General features: G+C 39.6%; 1 protein-coding gene across 1 annotated transcript in view; it reads right to left on the bottom strand.

Moving 5' to 3' along the window:
• Positions 1–21,781, bottom strand: part of pcdh11 (protocadherin 11) — a 123,171-nt gene that overhangs the window by 51,854 nt on the left and 49,536 nt on the right. The window contains exon 4 of the mRNA XM_035650317.2: positions 17,665–17,724. Coding sequence (XP_035506210.1) covers positions 17,665–17,724 — 60 coding nt within the window. The remainder of the gene's footprint in view (positions 1–17,664; positions 17,725–21,781) is intronic.

Genomic DNA, 21,781 nt, shown 5'->3' on the forward strand with positions numbered 1-21,781 from the left:
TGAACCTCTCTGAGAATGCACACCTCTCAGATTCTCAGTTTCAAAGCACCCACACGCAAGCATGGGAGAGAGTTATGCTTAAGATAAGTGCATTTGTTGGTGAACCACATCAAAGTACAGAGGGATATCTTAGTGAGCAAAGGCAGTGGAGCTCGAACCAAGCCTTTGATCACCCCAGGCACTCTGATCATTAAAATATTGGCTAAATAATTGATTAAAAACACCAGACATTATTGTGGCCTGTTCCTGAATCCAACTGTATCCCGATTTTTAGACACGGTGGCTGCACAGTGAATGAATAGAGAATTCAGTTTGGAGAGACAGGGACATATAGTACATATCGTAGGATTTAATGACATCTTTTGAAACAATCGAAGCAAATACTTGTATCTGATGTTGATGTAACATATCAACTGCAGAGCAGTCTTTTAGATCCCCAGCACTGAGCTCCAGTGTGAACGGGAGGCAGGGTGAAGTGCTGCAGTAACCTCTCTTCTCCCAGCACTGGCGTGGCAAGCTGGCACAGAGGTAGAAGGACTGGCTCAAAATCCAAAAGGCAAAGTCAGAGGGTAGGTAAGAGTTCCTTTACAGCTGTGCGTAGGTGACTGGAGGGAGGTTAATATTACATCTACAGCTAAAACTGAGCCTGCAGTATGCGGGCGGAGAGAGAAGCCCTCTGTGGACATATCAGGGATATTAAAAAAACTAAATTTTCCATCAGCTTTTGTACACAGGCAAGTTAAGCAAACTCCCTCAGTACATATACATTTACATTTAGAGTATTAAAATGAATCTAAATTATTATACCAGTTCCAACTACTGTCAAACTGGCCATTCATTCATTAGTGTAACTGCCTCACTCGACAGCCTTAACATGAAAAAAAAAAGAAATTATATATGTATACATCTTCTTTATTTCTCTTAGGCCAATACAGGTATGTGACAATGGAATTCTATCTTGTAGGTAAAGACAGAATAAACAGGACCTTTCATAAGAATCGTAATTGCGTGTCATGGGGGGTGGACATGCATGACAAACTTGATATGTTTGGTTATTGACAATATTTGTTGTGGTATCTCATCAAAGGTGGAGCTAATAATTAACAGACAAAACTTGAGTTCATAACGTCATGCCTACTTTTTTTTCAACATCTGAATGAAGGAAAGTCTGTTTAAAAATACTTTTTTTTTGAATTAGCGATATTCAAATACACAGCCATTAAAATAGCTACCTCAGGAAATCCAAGGTATTGTTATTCCAATTTCTTCATTGCCATTTTCTTCTGACCTCTGTGAACTTGATGACACTGACGTTTGTCTTCACGACATTACTAAGGAATAACAATCTATTCCAGTACATTAAATTAAATACAATTTTTAATTGTTTTTTTTTTCCAAGTAAGTTCTCGCTGAACTGGCAGGCTTAGGCATTCTTTTGGAGGACAAACTTATCACTAACTTTTTTTTATGTATATATATATATATATATATATATACTTATATACATAGCATATGTTGTGCTAACTTCAAGCTACACTGAACGCCTCAAGACCCCTCATCCCTGGGGTCTTCATGCTTCTAATAGTTTAACACTAATGAGATCTGCTGCTTTTGTCTCCACATTCTCTCACATAGCTCTTTATTTCATAATGTAAATAACTTTTGAAAGTGGAGAGAAGCTCAGAGCAAGACAAAGAGACGGACAGAATGCTAGCAGGCCACAATCTCTTGAGCTGCAAAAGGCTTACCCCTGCGTATTTCTTATTTGTTACGACCCTGACACTGGGTTCATCGTTGAGGCTCACTAAAGTGCTGCTGCTCAATTTAACTAGTCTCTCTGTAAGAACTATGGTGAAAATAATGGTCAGGATGGACTTGTCTGGGCTGCTCTGTATTCCATAAATGTCTGTGCAGCACCACAGTCTATGAATTAAGCTGTTTGGAGAGGGTGGAAGAGAAGCACGTGGCTTCCTACCAAGTGCTTACCCCCACGGATGAGATGGATGTGTCTGAATTTATCAATGGGAAGGAAATGACAGCTTTGTCAGATGGCCGTGTCACAATCACCTACAAGCAGACATATGCACATATAATACAAATATTCAAAGTGGGAAAACGTAGAGTTGAATGCCATCTGCTCGCTTGTGCAGGCACAAGAGACGTAACTGTCTCTGCCAAGAAACAGTGGGCAGAGTTCAAGTTTACATCCACTACATTTCTGGCGAACGCAGCATGTCTTAGACAGTGTGATAAAACTGTTGCAAACTAAACACCTCCTCATCAAAGGGGGCTAATAAAGTCTTCAATATACTTAAGTGTAGCCTTAGATAAATAGAATCCCCATTTCCCTCTGCATTGGTGTTCAGTTGTCCAAAGTATATTGATGTGCTTATTGACATTCAATAAAGGGAAACCCTCTCTGCGAGCCACACAGTGGTGTAAATCCTGCACTGTTCTTGAGTGTGCACAAGGAGCAACTTTCCCCTAACACAATTACTAGACAGCAATAATGTCACCGTGTGTTCGAACCAAGTTTGATTTACAAGTGGACAACATGTTGCCTTTCATCAGCTTATTATTATTAAGTGGTCTGTATATGTGTGTTTTCCCTGGACAATCCCCCCCATCTTGCTTCACTCTTAGTGAGGTATTGATCCTCCCAGTGTACGCCCCCCCCCTGATTTCAATAGGTTAGCTGCCGTTAATTACTCCACACTCTAACCTTTTGCTGTTTCATTTGGACCGACAAATTGGGTGAATTAAAAAGGGGGAGGCAGGAAGAGGAAAAGAGAGGAAAAAAAAGAAGCTCTTCAGCAGCTGTAGAGTGGACCCCCTCCCTCTCTGTGGCACTTGTGTCAGAATCCCAAGCGGCATAATAATTAAAAAAGTTCATCAATTTTCTCTTTGCTCATCAAATTATGCAGAAGGAGGCTACTACAGTAATTGTTGCAGAGGGTTCATTTCCGAGAACCATACCAGCTACAGTAGATCTACTATGGTTGTCTGGGGAATAGGAGAGTTGTTGCTTTTTATTTATTTACTTACGTATTTTAAAAAAAAATGTAAACATTTTATTAATAAATGCATATTTATAGTTAAGTATCACGTGGCAGTTATAACAGTAAAAATGTTGTTTTACACTGATTCAAAATGCGGCTCCCGTCTTCACTGACACACCAATTTGTCTTCTTAGTGAAGGTATTAAAAGACTACGATATGACACATAGCTGCAAAGTTATAATTAGACTAAATTTAATACCTAATTTCATGAGATTACATGCACAGTGCATGGCATCTCAAGCACACTTAAATCGCAGGGGATGTAATTGATTAACCATATGAGGCTGGAAACCAGATGATGAGGATGATGCTCTCAATCCATGTTTAATCAATATAGCCACTTCCTACACATGAAGGGATTATCGACAGAAATTACTACCAGCTGTAATAAGCGACTTACAAAACATCAGATAATTTCTGGCTTGGTGCATCAATGTGTTTTTGCATACAAGTGAGTCAAGAAACATATCACTAGGAATGCTCCGAATAATCACCTGCGTTAAAGTGGGACAATGCTTCAACATGGATACATTACCGGCCGAGCAAGTGACATTTATAGGATCTTCTGGATCCTTAATATGAGAGATGCCCTTTCCTCAAGGTTGAGTACATTCTAGTTGAAAAGCTTCTAGATGATGCAGAAGGAGCCATTCATAGTACTCCCCTTGGCTGAGATAATAACTTCATCATAATTAGCTTGTGGTGCTCACGAGTGCAGAATTGTCGGTTGCAGTGGGATCTGGGCTGATTTACTGCTTGATTTAATTACGTATCAAAATTCAATTAGACATGCTTTCAACCAAATTCAAAGTGAGTTTTGTCAATCTGTCCCTTGAAATCAGGCGCAGCTTGAAGGACATCCCTCATAATCCTGTGACATCTAACTAATAATTATCACTTACCACAAAGCATTCATGTGCTAAAAGATAAAGATAGAAAAGAAGAAAAACAACTCCGCCAAAAATTCCTGTTTTAGAGATGTTCTTTTTTTTTTATTACTCTACCATAACTTGATTCACGTGTCAACTGACTTCAAACAGTATCAACTACTGTGAAACAGACTTTGATTCAGTAATGATGTGAAGAAGGTTGCAGGTACTTTGCTAAGTGAAGATACATGACAAAATGCTCTTTGAGGTTGACTACGACTCAGGAAGTGTCTTGCTTTCTTTACCCACATCACTCACTGCCTGCTCACCCCCTTTCGCACCAGACTACACCAGGGAAAAGAGGCGAGCTGTTTTGAAAGTGTCACACCAGCCTCCAAGAGCTACATTAATCTTTACTACTATGCAAATTCAGGATGTCATGGTGTCTATGCTAAGTAGCCAAGGAAGGGAGGGATATTTGAGCCGGAGGTCTCTGACTGAAGTATGGTCCTTTAACAGTGTATATACACTCGTTGACAATGTATTTTGAAGGCACACCTTGGGAATACTGTGTGGGCCCTATTGGAACCCCGGTGCTGCCAGTAATTTCTTTTTCTCTTTGTGAAGCATTGATCCAGCAAGGTGCCAGAAATGTTCCAAAGGGATTTTGATCTATACTCACTGGACAGCATGATTTTTGCAGCTTTTCAGTGGTGTGAATGAACGTGTGAACATCCCTCTGTCCCCGCTGTCCCTTATCCCAAAAGTGTGTTATTAGGCTGTGATGTGTTGACTGTGCAGATCATTGGTTTAAAGTAATTTCCTGGAACCATCTTGAGACAATGATACATTATATTGCGTTAATAAAAAAATGCAAAAAAACAGCAAATTATAAACATGAAGGGTTGCACCTTGTCAGCAACAATGCTGGCTGTATTTATAGAAGCAAAAACTAAGAAAATTGCAAGTAATGGCAAACGTGAGGCATTTTTCTGAGGCCTGCTTCCTGCAATATTAAGTATTCATTTCAGTGCAGAGATGACCCCTTTGCCCTTCCTTACAACCAGTATGCAGAGTTGACCACCTCACCTTGATATTGCGACTGTTTCAGGCCGTGGCCGTGTCAAAATCAAACACGGCCAGCAGTTAGACAACCGATGGTGAGGGTGGATATACTGTATGTGAGAGACGACGCCACTCTCATGTTTTCTAGCTATACTGTGACTGGACAACAAGTCATCAAACCCGAACAACAATAAATCATTTGTCCTCTTATGTTACCCATAGGAGTGTCTCCTGCAATAGTCGACCCTATACTGCAGCAGCCAAACCACACTTTTGTCGTCATGTTTACAATGATAAACAAACGGTTAAGCTTATGATACAGCCGTGGTTTTAATCATGGTTAATGTTAAAGAAAATACTGGGGCTTCATCATTGTGATTACAATGGTAAGCATGCAATTACGTTTGTGGATCAAGTCGTGGAGAAAACAAGCAAGGATGATGGTTGGTTTCAAATGAGAAGAAAAAAACAACAATCTCCAATGTTGAACTCCTAACACAAACCTCTTTTTATTACGTCAACTGATTCCCTCCAATTCGGAGGACGCCTGACTGTAAAACTCAACTATGAGTAATAATAAGCTGCTTGCAAACTTTTTTTTTTACAATGGGGCAGTCTTGTTGGGTGATTGAACGTCAGCGGGTGCTGTCACAGTCAACGATGATAATCTCATTGATGCATAACAACATCCAGACCAATCCAACTGACTGGGTCTGAATTATAAATGCAATATGAACAAACACATTTCCTGTTTAGCAGAATCTGGACAGGGCAGAGGAATTATGATAAAAAAAAAGACCTAGCAGCAGCAGCACCTCATATTTACTTTGTATAGAATGTTATGGTTGATATAATTGCTATTTGGTTCTGTTCCTCTGCAGCTACAACGAAAGGAAACTCACCACTGTGATTAGATGTTGCCGCTGGCTCAAAAGATAAACCAAAAATGATACAGGGAGGAAACAAAGTGGTTCAAAAACAGTATGTTCACTTGGTTGTACCACATTTAAATATTGAGATATTATCCACAATGTTTCCGCCACCAGTTGCTGAACAACAAAGTTGCAGCCCAGCAGAAGAAGGGAGCATTGTTGTAGTTTTAAATGTCCATGCCACCTTACACATGATTAGACCCTACAGCTATTTTTGATTACACAATGAATTGATCATTTCTTTCACCATTGGGGTTTTAAAAAGCCCTGTTAAGTACACTTGAAGAATACAACACCCTCTGATGTTGATGACATACAGTTTAGATCCATTGAGTATCAAACTTTGATCATCTGCATCCTCATTTAACAAGAGTCAAGATTTTTCTCTTCAGAGATTCAGTTTTAATGACGATATGTCTACCAAAGGTTCTCCAATATCTTATGTCCATTTCCAACTTTTGTACAATGACTTATAAACTAAGTAACCTGTTTTTACCTATTTGGGATACCTTGGGTCAAAATAAATGAAAAAATAGTGCAAGATTTGACTTGAATGAGATTCTGCATATCGTAGTCGTTGATGACACTTGCTAAGAGCTCAGAGGTTTAGCTGGACAGTGAATGAACCACTGAACCATGTTTACATGTGCTTTCTTGCCATCATCGTGACTCATAAAGGATTGACTCACTGTCTGAAGGAGGGAGCTGCATTACCAGGGAGGTGCGGATATAATGAAGTGCCCACTAAGTGTACTGTCAGAGAGGAAACGCGGCGGACGAGAGAATGGATAGCCCCCTTGATGTGTCAAAACTTCAGTTTATCAGGATTTCCTAATAACGTGGATTGTTCAAGCGTTTGATCATTCTCCCACTGAGACGCCTGACAGTTTTCTTCATTGAGACTAGCAGAGGCATTGTCCATAGATTGTGATGTGCAATGACATACTGTATCACAGGCTTGTGTTTGCAGCAAAGACTCTGAATCATTGCCTTTCACCGACCAACACAAAGCACAACAATGATACTGCTTAATGATTCTCAGAACATTTATTATAGAAATGATGTCCTGGAAACGGGAATTGCTTCTGACTTACATTCAAACACTCAACAGTTAGCTGTGGTGTCATTCAGCTAATTTCATTTCAGTTTCAAACTGCGTTCATTGTGACTCTTCACACATCAACACAAGCATGACGACTTCACAAAGAAGCTTGTGAAACATGAATAATCCAAACAACTGTGGCATTGTTATGAATTTTAATGAGAACTCGAGAACAAGAAGTATATATCATACTAATCTTTCTAAAAATAAATTCATTTTTCGATGAAATGTTGATCTGTCTTACTTCAAAATTAGTCAATGTGTTAGTTATATGTAATCTGATTCCTATGCATAGATCAATGTATACATTAAGAGATCACATTTATTAGAGATGGCTGGAATGAGTGTACAACATTTACTGTTGGTCGTAAGACAAAGAGTTCTGTCATTGCTGCTGCGTACAAAGTGGATCAGAACTGTAACTTCTAAGGATGTTACTGTATGTCAGAATATAGAAAGCCTACCTAATCTACCTAATAAGGTCTAAGACTACAGGAATTATGGAACCTTGGTCAGCATATTTGGTCAGCCCAAATTAGTGTGTTTTCAGAGCCATTCTTAAACCTCCCAAAGTGCGCAGCAGAATCGTTGGTGGCCGCCCCGATGATTATCAAACATGTTTAGTATCGCAGTGACGTCATCGCGAGCGGAAGCAATGAGAGAGATGAGTTTAAGATATTACTAAGATTATTGCTCCTGAGGGAGCGACACACCACCTCCTCATGTCACCTCTCTGACGTGATCTCATGAGGGGGTGGTGCGTCGCTCCCTCCAGAGCAATAATCTTAGTAATATCTTGTGGTGAGTGATGTGCCATTATTTTCAAATTTTGTATTGTGTGCACATTAGAAAGAAGACTATTTGAGAACACTCTCCTCTTGTGCGTGACGAAACCCGATTTCGAAATCTATCATGATTTTACATCTCCTTTATTCTGAGCCCAGCTTTACTGTTTATCTGTAACTGTTACTTTACAAACAGCCATTATGACAGACCTACTGTACTCACATGACCAAATGAAAGGAATAGCCCAGTTAGACTGATTTTCGTTTCTTTCTCTCTTAACACATTGTCAATGTTTGGATTCGTCAAACCTAATAAGTAAATTATGAAAGTGATGGTTGACATGCTTTCTACGCATGCAGGTCATGTATATATTCCCCCAGAGAAATGGTCATAAAAGCCGAAGAACAGATAGAGATATTTTTTTAAGAAGACGACTGCATACACAAGTAAAATACATACATGTTGGTGGTTAATTACAGTAGCATTCAATGCACACAGAACAGAAGATCAACTTTGACCACTGCTGGTAACAATGAAATATTAAAAGTCAAAATCTTCAACATTCAGGAAGAGACACTACTTCTCCCACCGTCTCCAGTGAGACCAACGCCAAATTCATGAATACTTTCTCAGGTAATCCATATTAATGTGATACTGACAGGTATATCAATACTGGTCAGGACATAACTTTTATACCATGTTAAACAACTGAAACTTGTCTGTATATCATACAATACACTTTATTGGATATTTTATTCAGCTGACAACTTGTGACTGTAACTGTCAACTCTTGAGAAGGAACACAAACACTCCTTCTTGCAAAGCCAGTGGCACAGTCTTGGTAAAACATTGATAATGCACAGAGACAAGGCTCACAGTCATATCCCCATTTGCTCTATGCATATCTTCCTCAAATATGTTGATGTCAGTTTTTTGCTGGCAGTGCAGTCAGTTAAAAGTGTTTCATTGATGTAGTTCAAAAGCCAAGAAGTACAGAGCTGTCTCTCTTCCCCAGTCTGCCTCAACCAATTGGGGTCCATCACCATCACCAAACCAAACTTCTCCTCACAGCCAGGGCAATTTTTCCTCCTCTTCCACCTTCCACCACTGAGCACCAGTCATATTAATATCTTTGTAGAAGGCAAATGTGCTCCAGGAGGCCGGTCCCATGTGCTTTTTTCCCAAACCTCTTGCTGTTTCTCTGGCCACAGCCAAGTGCATTAACATATGTTCTCACCGTGCACAGTGTTACTCTGCATTGGTAAATGCCTTATTACAGCAAAAACCGCTCTGTGCTCCTCCACTGAACATCCATAAGTAGTAAAACACAGCCATATCTGCCCACTCAGAACAGTAGGGATGTGTCTCACATGACGGGGGGCTCCTTAACATTTAGTCAGAGGCCATCTTTGTGAAATTGATATTCCTCCTCCTCTCACAGTAATGGCGGGTGGTAATAATGACAAATAAAGGCAATATTGCAACTGGATGGTACACACTGAGCATAATAAGGTCATCGGCTGGTTATGTTTTTTTGTTTTTTTTACCCATATTTATGCCTTTTTAGCATGCAGAGTCAAAATCTCCCAGTATGACGTGCATCTCCAAAGACTAAACCAGTGTGAAATATGCAAAGGCAGAGAGTGAGAAAAATATCCTGAGCACTGCATCCTGTTTTATCCTGAAGAGCATACACACTTTCAATAATTTCAAAAATACAATTTTCTTTTTATTATCGCATTTGTTTTTGTTACTTTTTTATTTTCTGTCAGAGGTAGTAAAAAGGCATTTCATAGATCTTGAATTGTGTCCTTTACAATTGTAGCACAATTGGGAGATAACACTTACTATTGTCTGAACAGTCTTTTGGTAACGATGCACAAAATACAATCCACTAAATACAACTGAAAAACTAGAAGGAGAAAACATAATAGGATACATTGAGACACCTCTCATAGCATCGTGGGGTATTGTTGCCAAGACATTGCATGTTTGCAGTTAATTTAACTCATGAGTGTGTGTATGAGTTAGGTTTGAATCCCCAAATAACCCGTACTGCTCACAAAACAAGGACATGCATTACATCCAGGTGAGCCATTAACCATTTTAACATGTCTTGGAAAAGCAGCTTGATAGTGCATATGGCGAAAGTGTGATGACTATAAAGCATAAAACCAGAGAACAGACAACACATCCACTACGAAAGCAGCTTGACTGCTGCAAAAAATACTGCTCTGGGTAAAATGTGTATGCAGATATCAACTGCCCCCTGAGGTCGTTTGAGTGAGTATGCTTGCGGTCATTAGCTCCTTAGGTGTTTTTTTCATTTCTAATTTGGGCGATCTTTGTTCTGTCTGCCAGAGAAACAGTTGTGCCATGTTGATCTGACAACAGATTCTAAAATAATGTGTATCAAACACCACGGAGAAGTTGTCTCAGACTTACAAGAAGAAGTGGGGGCTGGCATGCATGTCATCCCACAGCACCGCTCTGATTTATAATAGTTGGATGAAAAAAAATAAGAGGCCAGGATACATCACTGAAACATGAAGGCATTGAATAATACTTTACTCATGAATAAAATCATTAAAAGAAGCTGTTTTATAACTTAGGCCATAGCCATGAATTTTGAGCATTTTATGATTAATGCTTTATCTATAAATTAAAGGTTTTGGATTTCAAAGGCTTTTTATTTATATATTTATTTATGTTTTAGTTATTTATGATTATATTCTGGTTTTGACAGGCCAGATCACCTGAGGACACAAGTTCTGTTTGCTTTAAGTTCGGAGATCTTTTTCTTAGACAATCTGTTTCGGGCCGCGCCATTGTGCAAACTAATGAAGCCTCAAAGGCTTTGTTTAAGTCATTAAACATGGAAATCTAACTGCACAGTTTTCTTCTAATGGCAAACAATTACATGACGACAACCTGGCCAGGAAAATCAATGTCAGTGAAAAAAAGAATTTAGACGCATTGTCCAAGTATTAGACACTTGACTTGCCATTGACAAAATGACGGGCAGACAGTATCTTACTCGCATTTATCAGGTAGCCAGGATCCTTCATTTGGACATTTCGAAGAATACATACAGTAAGTAATTTATATAAGTAAACTAAGTATAATTAAGGCAACACAAGAAGGCCACATGCAGTGTAAATAATGCAACCAATCTGGTTGTGGGTGATAGGTGACAAGGTCTGGTTCATGTTTACACGAAATCAATAATGATTAGTGGAAGAATCTTACAGCAGTATTGTGCAGGTTTTAGCCAGAGCAGCACAACCTCAGCAAAAAAAATGCTGTAGAACAGGCCACGACACATTGACCTAAAAAGTAAATGAATGGGAAGTTTATTAATTTAAGGGTGGCTAGCTGACTCACTATCAATTCAACTGAGAAATGGGACCCACTCTATGTTACATGCATCAAACAACATCACACTACAAACCTTAATGAATTTCGTAACACAGCCTATATTTCATAGATGTGTCATTTTGAGAGATGGGAGAGTTACTTCACCCAGTGGATTTCCTTTTTTTAAAATTGTTTTACATCTTTTCCTCCTCACACTGTTATTGACAATATCACCTACGTTCCTTTCATTTATGTTACATCTGTCACTCCGCTATCCTCATTTGTACTCTAATTTTCAATTAATCTGTCCCCTTGTTTGATATGATGATTTTATTATAATGAATGTCTGTTTATTCAGATCTCTGCAGTGATATTTCATTGATTATAAAGTGAATAATTTAATTCACATATAGTTAGTGTACTGTTTACCTCTTCCTCAGGTTTTACTGTCAGAAGTTTGCTTGCGATACTCAGTTCTGCATCTTATGTTCCTATTATTGTTTTCTTTCATGGTTTAATTTCCCTGTATCCTGACCTTATCTAATGCCACACTTGAGTTCAAATGTATATTTTGTAACGGGACTATTTTCTGTTGAAGGGACAAAACATTGTGCCCACCTGCATCACCAGGGAAATATGCATTTCTGGTGGGTATTATTGGGTGTTGGGGAATTTCTCTCCGCCCCTGAGAAACTGCAAAGATGAGTGTTGTCATGCACTATGCAAGGTCATCTTATCTGTGGCAGGCCGAGATAGTTGATGGGTAGCTGAAGGCTGACTTGCATGTCACATAGTAGTAAATACAGACCGTTACCATGGAGATAGCTATTCTGTTTGTGAGATGACGACATTACACCTACAGAGACCAGATTGTCTTGGGACACAATATACTGACCAGCCTGTTGATCTGTGTAGCGAACCAGAAGTCTCCTCAATATTGAGCTCCTATAATAAATACTAGGGATGGCAATATTGGCCAAAATGACTGGATCGGATATCGGAAGAAATAAGAAGTAAATCCAATCCGATATATTAAAGGAAACATACCAAATAAATGCTTAATTTACATATCTACTAAGCCTTGAACGACATTCAATATGTCATATTTTTATACATATTTTTACGTACATTTATTATTATTTAACAGTTTACAGTTCAATTTGTTTTTTGCTTGTTTGAATGGTGCTGACCATAAAAATTTTTGTCAAAAGTTCTGTGAGAAATAAAACAGCATTATTCCATAACTCAGTCATGTTCCTGGCTATGTGTGTCTTCATTTAAGGGAGTTGATTACTTGTTTCACAGTTGAGTATGAGGTTTTGGATGGCTAGGTTAAGCAAAGTGCATCCTGAACAATGTATCATTAATATATTTCTATATTTACTGGATTGGAATTACTAAAGTAAGATTTGTTGCAGCAGGTCAAATGTGATAATGATGCATTTGAAAAGTGCATTTTGAGTACACCTGCTGCAACCGTTTTTTCACAATCCATGTGAACACGTCAAGTAGGATCAGCCAGTCACATTTTGCCTGCTTTAAAAATTTTTTTAAATCAATATGGAAGAGTCCAGGACTTGCTAATATCCAGCAGTCAGGTTAAGATGCTTATACATTAGCAATCTGGGGGACCAGGCAGCTGGGCTGCAGTCCTGGAGCACACAATGACTTCCCATTAATAGGTTGGGGAGCGTGAGGAGAGCCCACCTAAGCAGAGATTTCCATGTGGATATGGCCTATGGCACAGGGGTACCTGCCCCCAGCCATCTGCACTGATTTGACAAATGATTCTATATCAAAGGCCTCTGCACTGATTTCGGTGGTAATTGATTGGAAGTGAGGCCCTCAAATCCCTGATTGGTTTAGCTGGATGTAGTGAGGAGATATGCTGTGGCAAGTGAGAGGAAAGGACAGCCAGCAAGAGAGAGGGAAAGAGGGAGGGAGTGGGGAAGGGATCTGGGAAATCTACTACAGAACTCTGCCTCAATTGCACCTTGAGAGAATTCAGAGTGAAATGTTGTCAGATTTGCAGTTTCTACACACAACAGGCAAAGTATATATATATGTATATATATATATATATATATATATATATTTTTTTTTTTCTTTCTCTCTACAGAAGATCCCCTGGCATATCTGTGTTTGTGTTTCTTTTTGTGATGCAGCTGTCAGGATATCCAATTTGTTAGTGTGTCCGTGAAGATTAGATTTCACCATTCAGAAGAGGGGGAACTTGGTTAGAAATGGAATATTATTGATTGGTTCCACATGGAGGTGTGGTCTGATGCAGATGTATGAGCAGGGCGAGTTGGCTGCCTGAGACCTTGCATGGATTATATATTCCTTCATCAATTGTCTATGAATTTTTTAAGGCCATTAACCCTTGTTGTGGAAATTGTGTGACAGGGGAGATAATATCAAACATGGAGGCTACCTGTTTAGGGATTCCCGGGAGGATTACCTCAACCTCATGAAACATTATGGGAAATGAACTGCATGAGACTGCAAACTGAAATGAATGAATTATATGCTGAATGCCTATTATCTCTAAATATATATATGTACAATCTTTTAACCTTTTATGTAACCATACATCTGAAAGTATTAAAGTATTAAAAAGTACATACTCCTCAATTTTTTCTATCAAAGTACCATTCTAATTGTGAATTCAATCACATTTATTCATACAGCAGTCCACGTATGGCCAGAAAAATGCTTGTATTTAATGTTATCCATGCTGTGACCAGCCCTTCTAGGTATGCAACCATTAATGTGTACAACACAAATGGTCATTCTGTAGATGAGCCAGGAGATGGTGGAGCCCTGTTACCGCAGCTGTGACAGTGATGCTACATATATGTAGGCCTACTGCCTTTATTACACGGCAGGCTGGCTGCGCTGCATACCTTTTGCCATTTGACACAGACATGTGGTGCTTGCTAGTGACAGATGCTGCACAGTACTGGTCCCAGAGGTCACAAATGACCTTTTGGATTGTCTTTTTTTTTTCAGTCACAAAGCATTATTTGTTTGACGAAGGCCACCGATGCACCCTAGGCACCCTGATGGAGCCGTTGGTTGTTGCTGCTTGTCTTCTGAGATCAGATTTACCTCAAATAAATTGTGTGTGTATGTTTGTGAGAGGGGTTGAGTGAGTGGATGCGTGTGCCTCCGTTTACTTGCATATGCGATGCGTTGCTTGTGGACGCACATTTCCAGGAAGATGCCCCGCTAACCACCCTTAGTCTGCTTGATGCCTTTAACTCAGCTTAAGTGCTGCATGACTAGCCTCTTGTTTGGTTGCCAGAGGGATTTTCTTTTATTATACAGAATGAATCATCATTAAGATGTGCTTATTCAGTGGCCTCTCCTTGACTTAAAAAAATGCTGCTGGTTCTCTTAAGCGTTTCATCTGTGGCAGTCATTGCGTTTACATTTGTATCAAAGTTTAACTTCACAGGATAAAATGTGCCTCAAGAAAGCACGGTGTCTGCCTCGCATTTTCATCACTCAATTTTTACATCGTTAGGTGACATTTTGCATGAGAACGTCTCATTTTGTGCAGAATATAAAACTGTGAAATGGCATCCTCGAGTTGCACGGTTTTAGTTTACCTTAGCAGTTTCAGAGCTGGCAGACACAGGGTGCAGTGCAGCCCCATACTGTCAGAGGTTCTTGATCCCCACCCCCATCTGTTGCCCTCTCCATCTGTCACCTAACTAGATTGCACCGTTCACATAGACACAAACATGTGCTTATGCATGCATGCACACACATTTTTACACACTGTCAGAACACCATCAGCTATATGAAATGGTAAAGAGCTCATCACTCATTGTGGTCATTGTTGTATACAGACAACAGATAAAATCGTGCAAAGCAAAGATACATTTTGAAGTTTCTGTTTGCAGCCTGTTACAAATTTTTACTGCTAATTCACAGAAATATGTATATATGTGTGCATCCCTGTTCACAATATTTCTATCCTGTTGTGCAATAATGAGGTGCTGTAATTCATGCTGGGGAATCAGAAGAAAACCTTGTGATAACACACAATTTTCTACCGCCTGAAGCCTGGTGTCAGAAATATGATCTTACCCTCACCTCTTACCCTGACTGCCGTACTGCAATCATGCTGTGAGGAGAGGCCACTCATTAATTATTCACAGAATGCAAGATTTTCACTCTTTATCTTCTCGCCAGCGAAAGGAGACCATTTAGAAAAAAAAATAATAGGAGAAAATAAAGGAAAAAAGAGAAAAAAAGCTGGTTGGCTGGTGAATAAGAGAGTTTCCAGTAGACGGACAATGCTCTCTATGTGAGTAATAATTGTAGTTTAACAATGTGCGGACCTTTGGGATTTTCAGTATGCAATATATGGCCTTTAGACTCGGATCACTATGGAAACCAAAGGCCCGAACGACCTGCAGTGCCCACCCACTCGGACAGCCGTTAATCATCTTCGCTCAGATCCTGGCACTGCAGAATTTGGCCAATGTGTCAAGAAGCAATTATATATACTTAGTGCTTGGGCACCCGATCTCCTCCCTCCCCTCTCTTTCCTCGCTCTCACACTCTTAATATAATCACAGAGCAGTCAGTTTAAAAGCCCTCTGTTCATTTCACTATCTGTCTGGGGGATGCACACAATGCGGATGAAGAGAAGTGTAAAAAGACAGAGGATATTCTATTCTGAGTGCCATTATAATCAGAATATTCTTTTCATATAAATAATATTCAGCCATTTACTCATTTTACCAGCCTCCTGAGCTGACTGACATACTAAATTACCCCAGCTGGCCCAATGCATTCGCTGCACATATTGGGTTGGTGCGGATCATGGAGACTAATGTGAGCTGACTAGAGGGAGATTATGTTCCGCTGCTAACAGCTAAAACGTGAATAACGTGATTTTCAAACCCACGGTGTTCCCCATTACATCAGCCCTGATCAGCTGTGTGGAAATATAAAGAGAGGAAATCAGGAATAGGGAGAATGGGACTGACAGACGTACACTCTGAATATAGTCAGACACACGGTTGGGATACTATGCTAAAGAGCTGCTCTATCCTCTCTGCTCGTCCTTGAACAATAGGAAGAGAGGCATTCCTGTATTTTAACTTCTGCAACATCCCATCTAGAGATGGTCAGATACCATTTTTCCCTCCCCAATACCAATACCTGGACCTGTATGCTACCAACCCTGTATGGAAGTGAAGATTGCTGTCATTGTTGTATGGCCTGGCTCAGGTTAAGCCCTTTGAAAAACCGACACATGCAGAGAACAACAAAACTGACACATGCAGAGAACATGCGGAGAACAGTTTGACAGTCATAACTGAAAAGGAACACAAACGCCATTTTCGCCAGCTCTGGCTAATGCTTTTCTACTGGAAATCCCTTCCTCTTTGCCGCTCTAAAAACAGTACTTGTCAGTTGCAGTACAGTGCAACTGCTATGTGTAATGGGAAAATTGCAGTTTTATCTGGGTGAAACTACTTTAAAGACGTGGTATCGGATCAGTACAAAGATTTGCATATTCGCCGGCTTTTATGGCAGTATCGGAGGCATTTCCAATACTGGTATCTTCTTCGGAACATCTCTAATCCCAATATGTTCTAGATTATGCCTAACTAAATATTGGAAAGTTAAGGTCTGTTGTGAAGGACGTGCAGTGTAGCTTTGCAGTGTCCGAAATCCAAAACAAAAGTTGGTTGCCTTGCTTGTGTTTCCTCAGTGTCCACTGTCCCACCACCATCTACAGCTTCCAATGCCACCAAAGTCATTGTAGACAACTCGCGGTGCATTAGCGATGTAGAGCGGTGTTAAGCTTTGAACAGTTGATGACAGGCTGTCAGACAGCTTCCCTCCATTGGGCTCCTTTGACCAAAGTCCATTTTGCAATGAGCCACTCTGTGTCCTACCGGCCATTCATCCAGAAAAAGGACACAGGCATTTTTGACACGTTTGGTGCTAAGTGAACTGAAATTGTATGAAATTCACTACAAAACACATTAACACATTTGCAAGAGGCGTGTGGGGGTGAAAGGGGGAAGTTCCTTCACTCAGTGTGTGGAGATCACTTGGGACTATCAAGAGGAAGTGATGATGATGATGTTTTTACTGTGCATGAACAGGACTAATTGAATAAATGTGTCCTTCTCACCCAGTGTCAAATGAATATTAAATCATAACAGAATGCAGACAAACAAATAACAAGGACAAAAAAGAGATGCATAAAAAAACTCTCCTTCTAGAAATCAATCAATGCTAAATCAATTTTAATATTTTTGGCATAGACTCTTGTAAAAGGGTGGAAAAGATATGTGAAAAGATGAGAGGGTTATTGAAATTTTAAAGAGCTAATAAATAAGTGTGTGAATGCAAATAGACACACAAACTAAGCCTACTAAGAACATGAACAGATTAAAATATCTGTAAATATTTCACATAATGTTGTTTGTCCCTTGGCTGAAAGCAAGCTTGAGTTTACCTTATGAGGACAAATGGGGGGCGGTGAGTGAAAGGACTTCTCCGGTGTCTGGCCTGGATTCTACAAGAAAAACACATTATCAGGGGCATGTTTTTCAGTAGAGGGCATCTCTCAGCAAATCTTCAGTGACATAAAGTTGCAGCTTATTTCCCGGTCTTTGCCATTAGCGTTTGTTGCAATATATTTTAAAGGGGTTAAGCGACTCTCACTCAACAAGCATGTTTTGCTGCCCACTAATCCAGGACCACAGCTTTTGTGGAAAGTCATATTTTAAATCTTTATCATGACAACATCATCTTCTCCTGCATCGTGTGAAGGGGTTACGGTGATGTGTTATTGTTTTGTTCTCACATTTCGTTTTCTTTTTAGCCCTCTACAAAGATTATAAATCCTTCTTTGTCAGAAAATTTCACTGAACATATGTTCAGACTTTTGCATACACGCCTGAATCCCTTTTTTTTTTTTAAATTTTTTTTAGGTTAAATGATTATCACATTGTTAATACACCAATACATCAGTCAGACACAAGAAAACACCATTAAAAAGGAGACACAAGGTAAGTCAACAAGCCAACAACAGATGGTCCCGCTGCTTGTGATTATGCAAAGATCCAAAGTATTTGCACAATGACAATTCCAGAAAAGAAAAAAAAAAAGGAAAATGACAGGATCAAGAAGCCATCTCATGTTGACCTCTGTGATATGTGAACAGCGCAATGGGTGAGGCGAACCCAGCGGGGGAGTAGATAGCCTCTGAAAACATCTTTGGGAATCTACTAAGGGCTTCCCTCCTGGGAAGGGCCTGTTGATTTCCAAGCAGGTGCCTTCGGTTATGTCCTCATATCCAATTATGCGCCTGTGGTATGTCTGATGCTCCCTGACACTATTAATGGCTGCCTTATGGTATCACCACGACAGATGAGACACTCAACTCTCCAGACTCTTAACATCTATATTTCATTGCAACGCAGACGGAGAACACCTCACTAGCACAAGAAAAAAAAAAAAAAAAAGCCAGGCTTTCAACATAGCATTACCACCACATCATGAAATATAAATGAATGAATGGGCCTTGCTGGGACGATGGAATTAGTAGATAAAATTTTCCCTACAGATTGAGTAGGCTGTATAATCATGATATCTTAATTGATGTGACAAATAATCATGAGTTATTTTCTTTGGGGACAGGAGCAGGAAATGCAATTTGCTGCCGTCTGTGTGTGTGTGTGTGTGCACGCGCGTCCAAAGAAGCATGCATGTTGACAGTATGATTTCCGCAGGGAACACAGCATGTCCACACTTCCAAACAATGCCTGTAAAATTGTGACTTATATATTGTTTGTATATTGTCCATTTAAGTGCAGGTGCATTAAAATATCAGAGTCCAGTAAATCATAATGCAAAACACTGCTTTTTCAATATGCAGATGATTCTGTCCAAGTTAATGACTGAAAAATGGAAAGCTTGAAAAACCTCCCACCAAACATTTCTAGTGAAAACTGAAGGTAACATTAAACCTCCAGTATCTTTGGAATAGTAAAAAAAAATAATACTGAGAGTTGTTGCTTTTCCTTAAGAGGTTAATTTAAGCTATAGTCCACAATCAACAACCACTATAATTTGAAAGTACAAACAAAGTAGGAGAAGCAATATTTACAAAAACATATCAAATGTGCAGCTGAAAATCTGCTTGGATTCAGTGCTTCATGAATAAAGGGGCCTGTTGAAGCTTGATACCCACCACAGATAATCTAAATCCCTTTCCCTCTCTTGGACACTCACACAAACTCAAACACACACACACAAGATCTCCCCTGGCTATAATTACAGTTGTTTTATATTTTTTTGCTATCGCTTCTTATTTTTGTGTTGTTTTATTTTAATTCTTTGAGCAGAACAAAACACTGCATTCCATTCATGCTTTGTCTCTTTGTCACACACCTCCAGTGTAACTCATACATGTAAAAGGCAATTATTAATCATTCATTTTTCATCAGCGCAGAAACAATGTGGCTTTGTGAGCAATAACTCACACTCCGTGCTTTTTCACAGGAGGCAAAAATGTGATGATGACCACGAAAGCAGGAGAGAAATGACAAACAGAAAAACATGTAATGTCATTTCTCAACTCACCCTTTGGTGGGGGACATTCTGCATCTGATAAGGAAACACTATTGACAAGACTTGCAACAGAGGGTCTTGGGTTTCACCACATATTGATTTTCTTTGTCTTTTGGGGAGGTTACAGTAATTTGATGAGCCCCATAGAGCACCGTGGTAAGATATATAACAAAATGTATTTTCTGATAACTGAAACATGATGTTTCTTTGTCTGATTTCTTGGAGACATGCTGATGTGGCATGGATTATTTCTGCCGTGCCTCTGGTATGCATTCCATGAGAGTAATTCTGGGTAATTCTTGCCCTCACCTCAGAACCATCATGACCTACAAATTGCCCAAGTCCTAATCAGAAGGCTTAATAAATTTTTAGGTGAAACATCCGAAGATAAAGAAACTCTGCCGAACTCATGCTCCAGATACATGTGAATATTTACTTTTATTTGTTATACTTTGGTAAATTTTCACTATTTTTCACATAATATATCATGTCACATCACGTACATAAGATTTAGTGCTGTAATACCTGAGTTTCCCCTCTGGGAATCAATAAAGGCATAATGTATGTAGATGTAGGGCTACTATTACATGTAGTGGTTATAGTAAAATATATGGACACTGGTATATGTCAAAAAATCCGGCAAGAAACCAATGAAGTACATATCACAAGGCCCTGGAGTGGATGAATCCAATTAAACATTAACAGCCAGCAAGGGATGCTGAAAAAGGTAAAACAGAGGCACCAATTAGACGCTGATGATTTCAGCTGATGAATGTAAGACTTGGCAGTCGATTGGTTGTGGAATATTCACATATTCAAAAAAAATAAAAAGCCAGAGCAAAAATCTGAGGCAGAGATTTTTCCAGACGCACAGAAGCAGCCTGAGTGTGAGGGGACGGACTCAAACTGAAGCACATTTGTTCAACAACAGTGAATCTGAGTGAAGACAAACAGTTTTGAGCAGGGGCAAAGCACATTTGCACTTTGCAGGACCTATTTGAGAGTGGGGTCAGGGATCTGAGGGAAAGCACTGCAAAATCGGAACGGGAAATGAAGAAATAATGCTCTTAAAAGGAGAGGCCGTGCTGTTGCATAAAGACAGGAAAGAAACTCCGTAGATGTGGTATATAGCAGTCTGGTCACATTCGACAAGCCAACTTCCCCAACAAGCCCCATGAAGAGAACAAGAGGACTATTCAGTGCTGAGTGGACAGGGACTTGTGGCACATTTGTGTTTCCAGCCCCCATCAGCTCAGCCTCCATTCTCCACGCACATAAGGAGGCTTTATGCTGTCGCCTTCTCCGGATCCCTCAAAACTGCCATACTACTCTTGGTAAAGTGCATTTCCAGCAGCTAGTTACTGCTTTTCTAGCCCTGTTTGCCACCCTGACATTGTTGCCCCCCCTCCTCCCCCAATAAAATATAGTTCCCTCACTAGGATTAAAGAAGCAATGTAGTTCAAGGATTATCAAATGCCTTTGATCATGTGACTGCCATGTTTTTGATCTGTAGCACATAGCCCCGAATATATTCTCTTTTTCTTCCCCTCTGTCTCTATCCCTCTCAATGGATTTCCGCTTTCTTGATGGTTCTGTGCAGTGTTAGATCAGTCCTTGACAGCCAGTGAAAAAAATAATGTAACAGTGGTAAAACACATATATTTGTAATATTGTGATGAAGGAGATCACGCCTAGACTACGAATCAGAGGTAATCCACTCATGCAAGTGCCGTGACAGATAAAACTGCCTTGTGTTTCAGTGTGATTTACACTTTAATGACATGTAAGAATAAAAAGAGTATTTATCTTAGCCCTAATTGCTTTGATAGATTTCTGTATAGGTTTTCTCAAAGCGCACTCTACAACTCATCCATTTACTGTTCTTGCCGTTTAGATGTAATGACACAGATGTTTTGCGTAAAAAGAAAGGGACCATCGATTATTTGCCTTTGAAACAGGAAGTAAGGTTTCATATCTGTCAAACCCCTTTGTACCTC

Source organism: Scophthalmus maximus, chromosome 9 (genome assembly GCF_022379125.1).
Source record: "Scophthalmus maximus strain ysfricsl-2021 chromosome 9, ASM2237912v1, whole genome shotgun sequence".
Lineage (NCBI taxonomy): Eukaryota > Metazoa > Chordata > Actinopteri > Pleuronectiformes > Scophthalmidae > Scophthalmus > Scophthalmus maximus.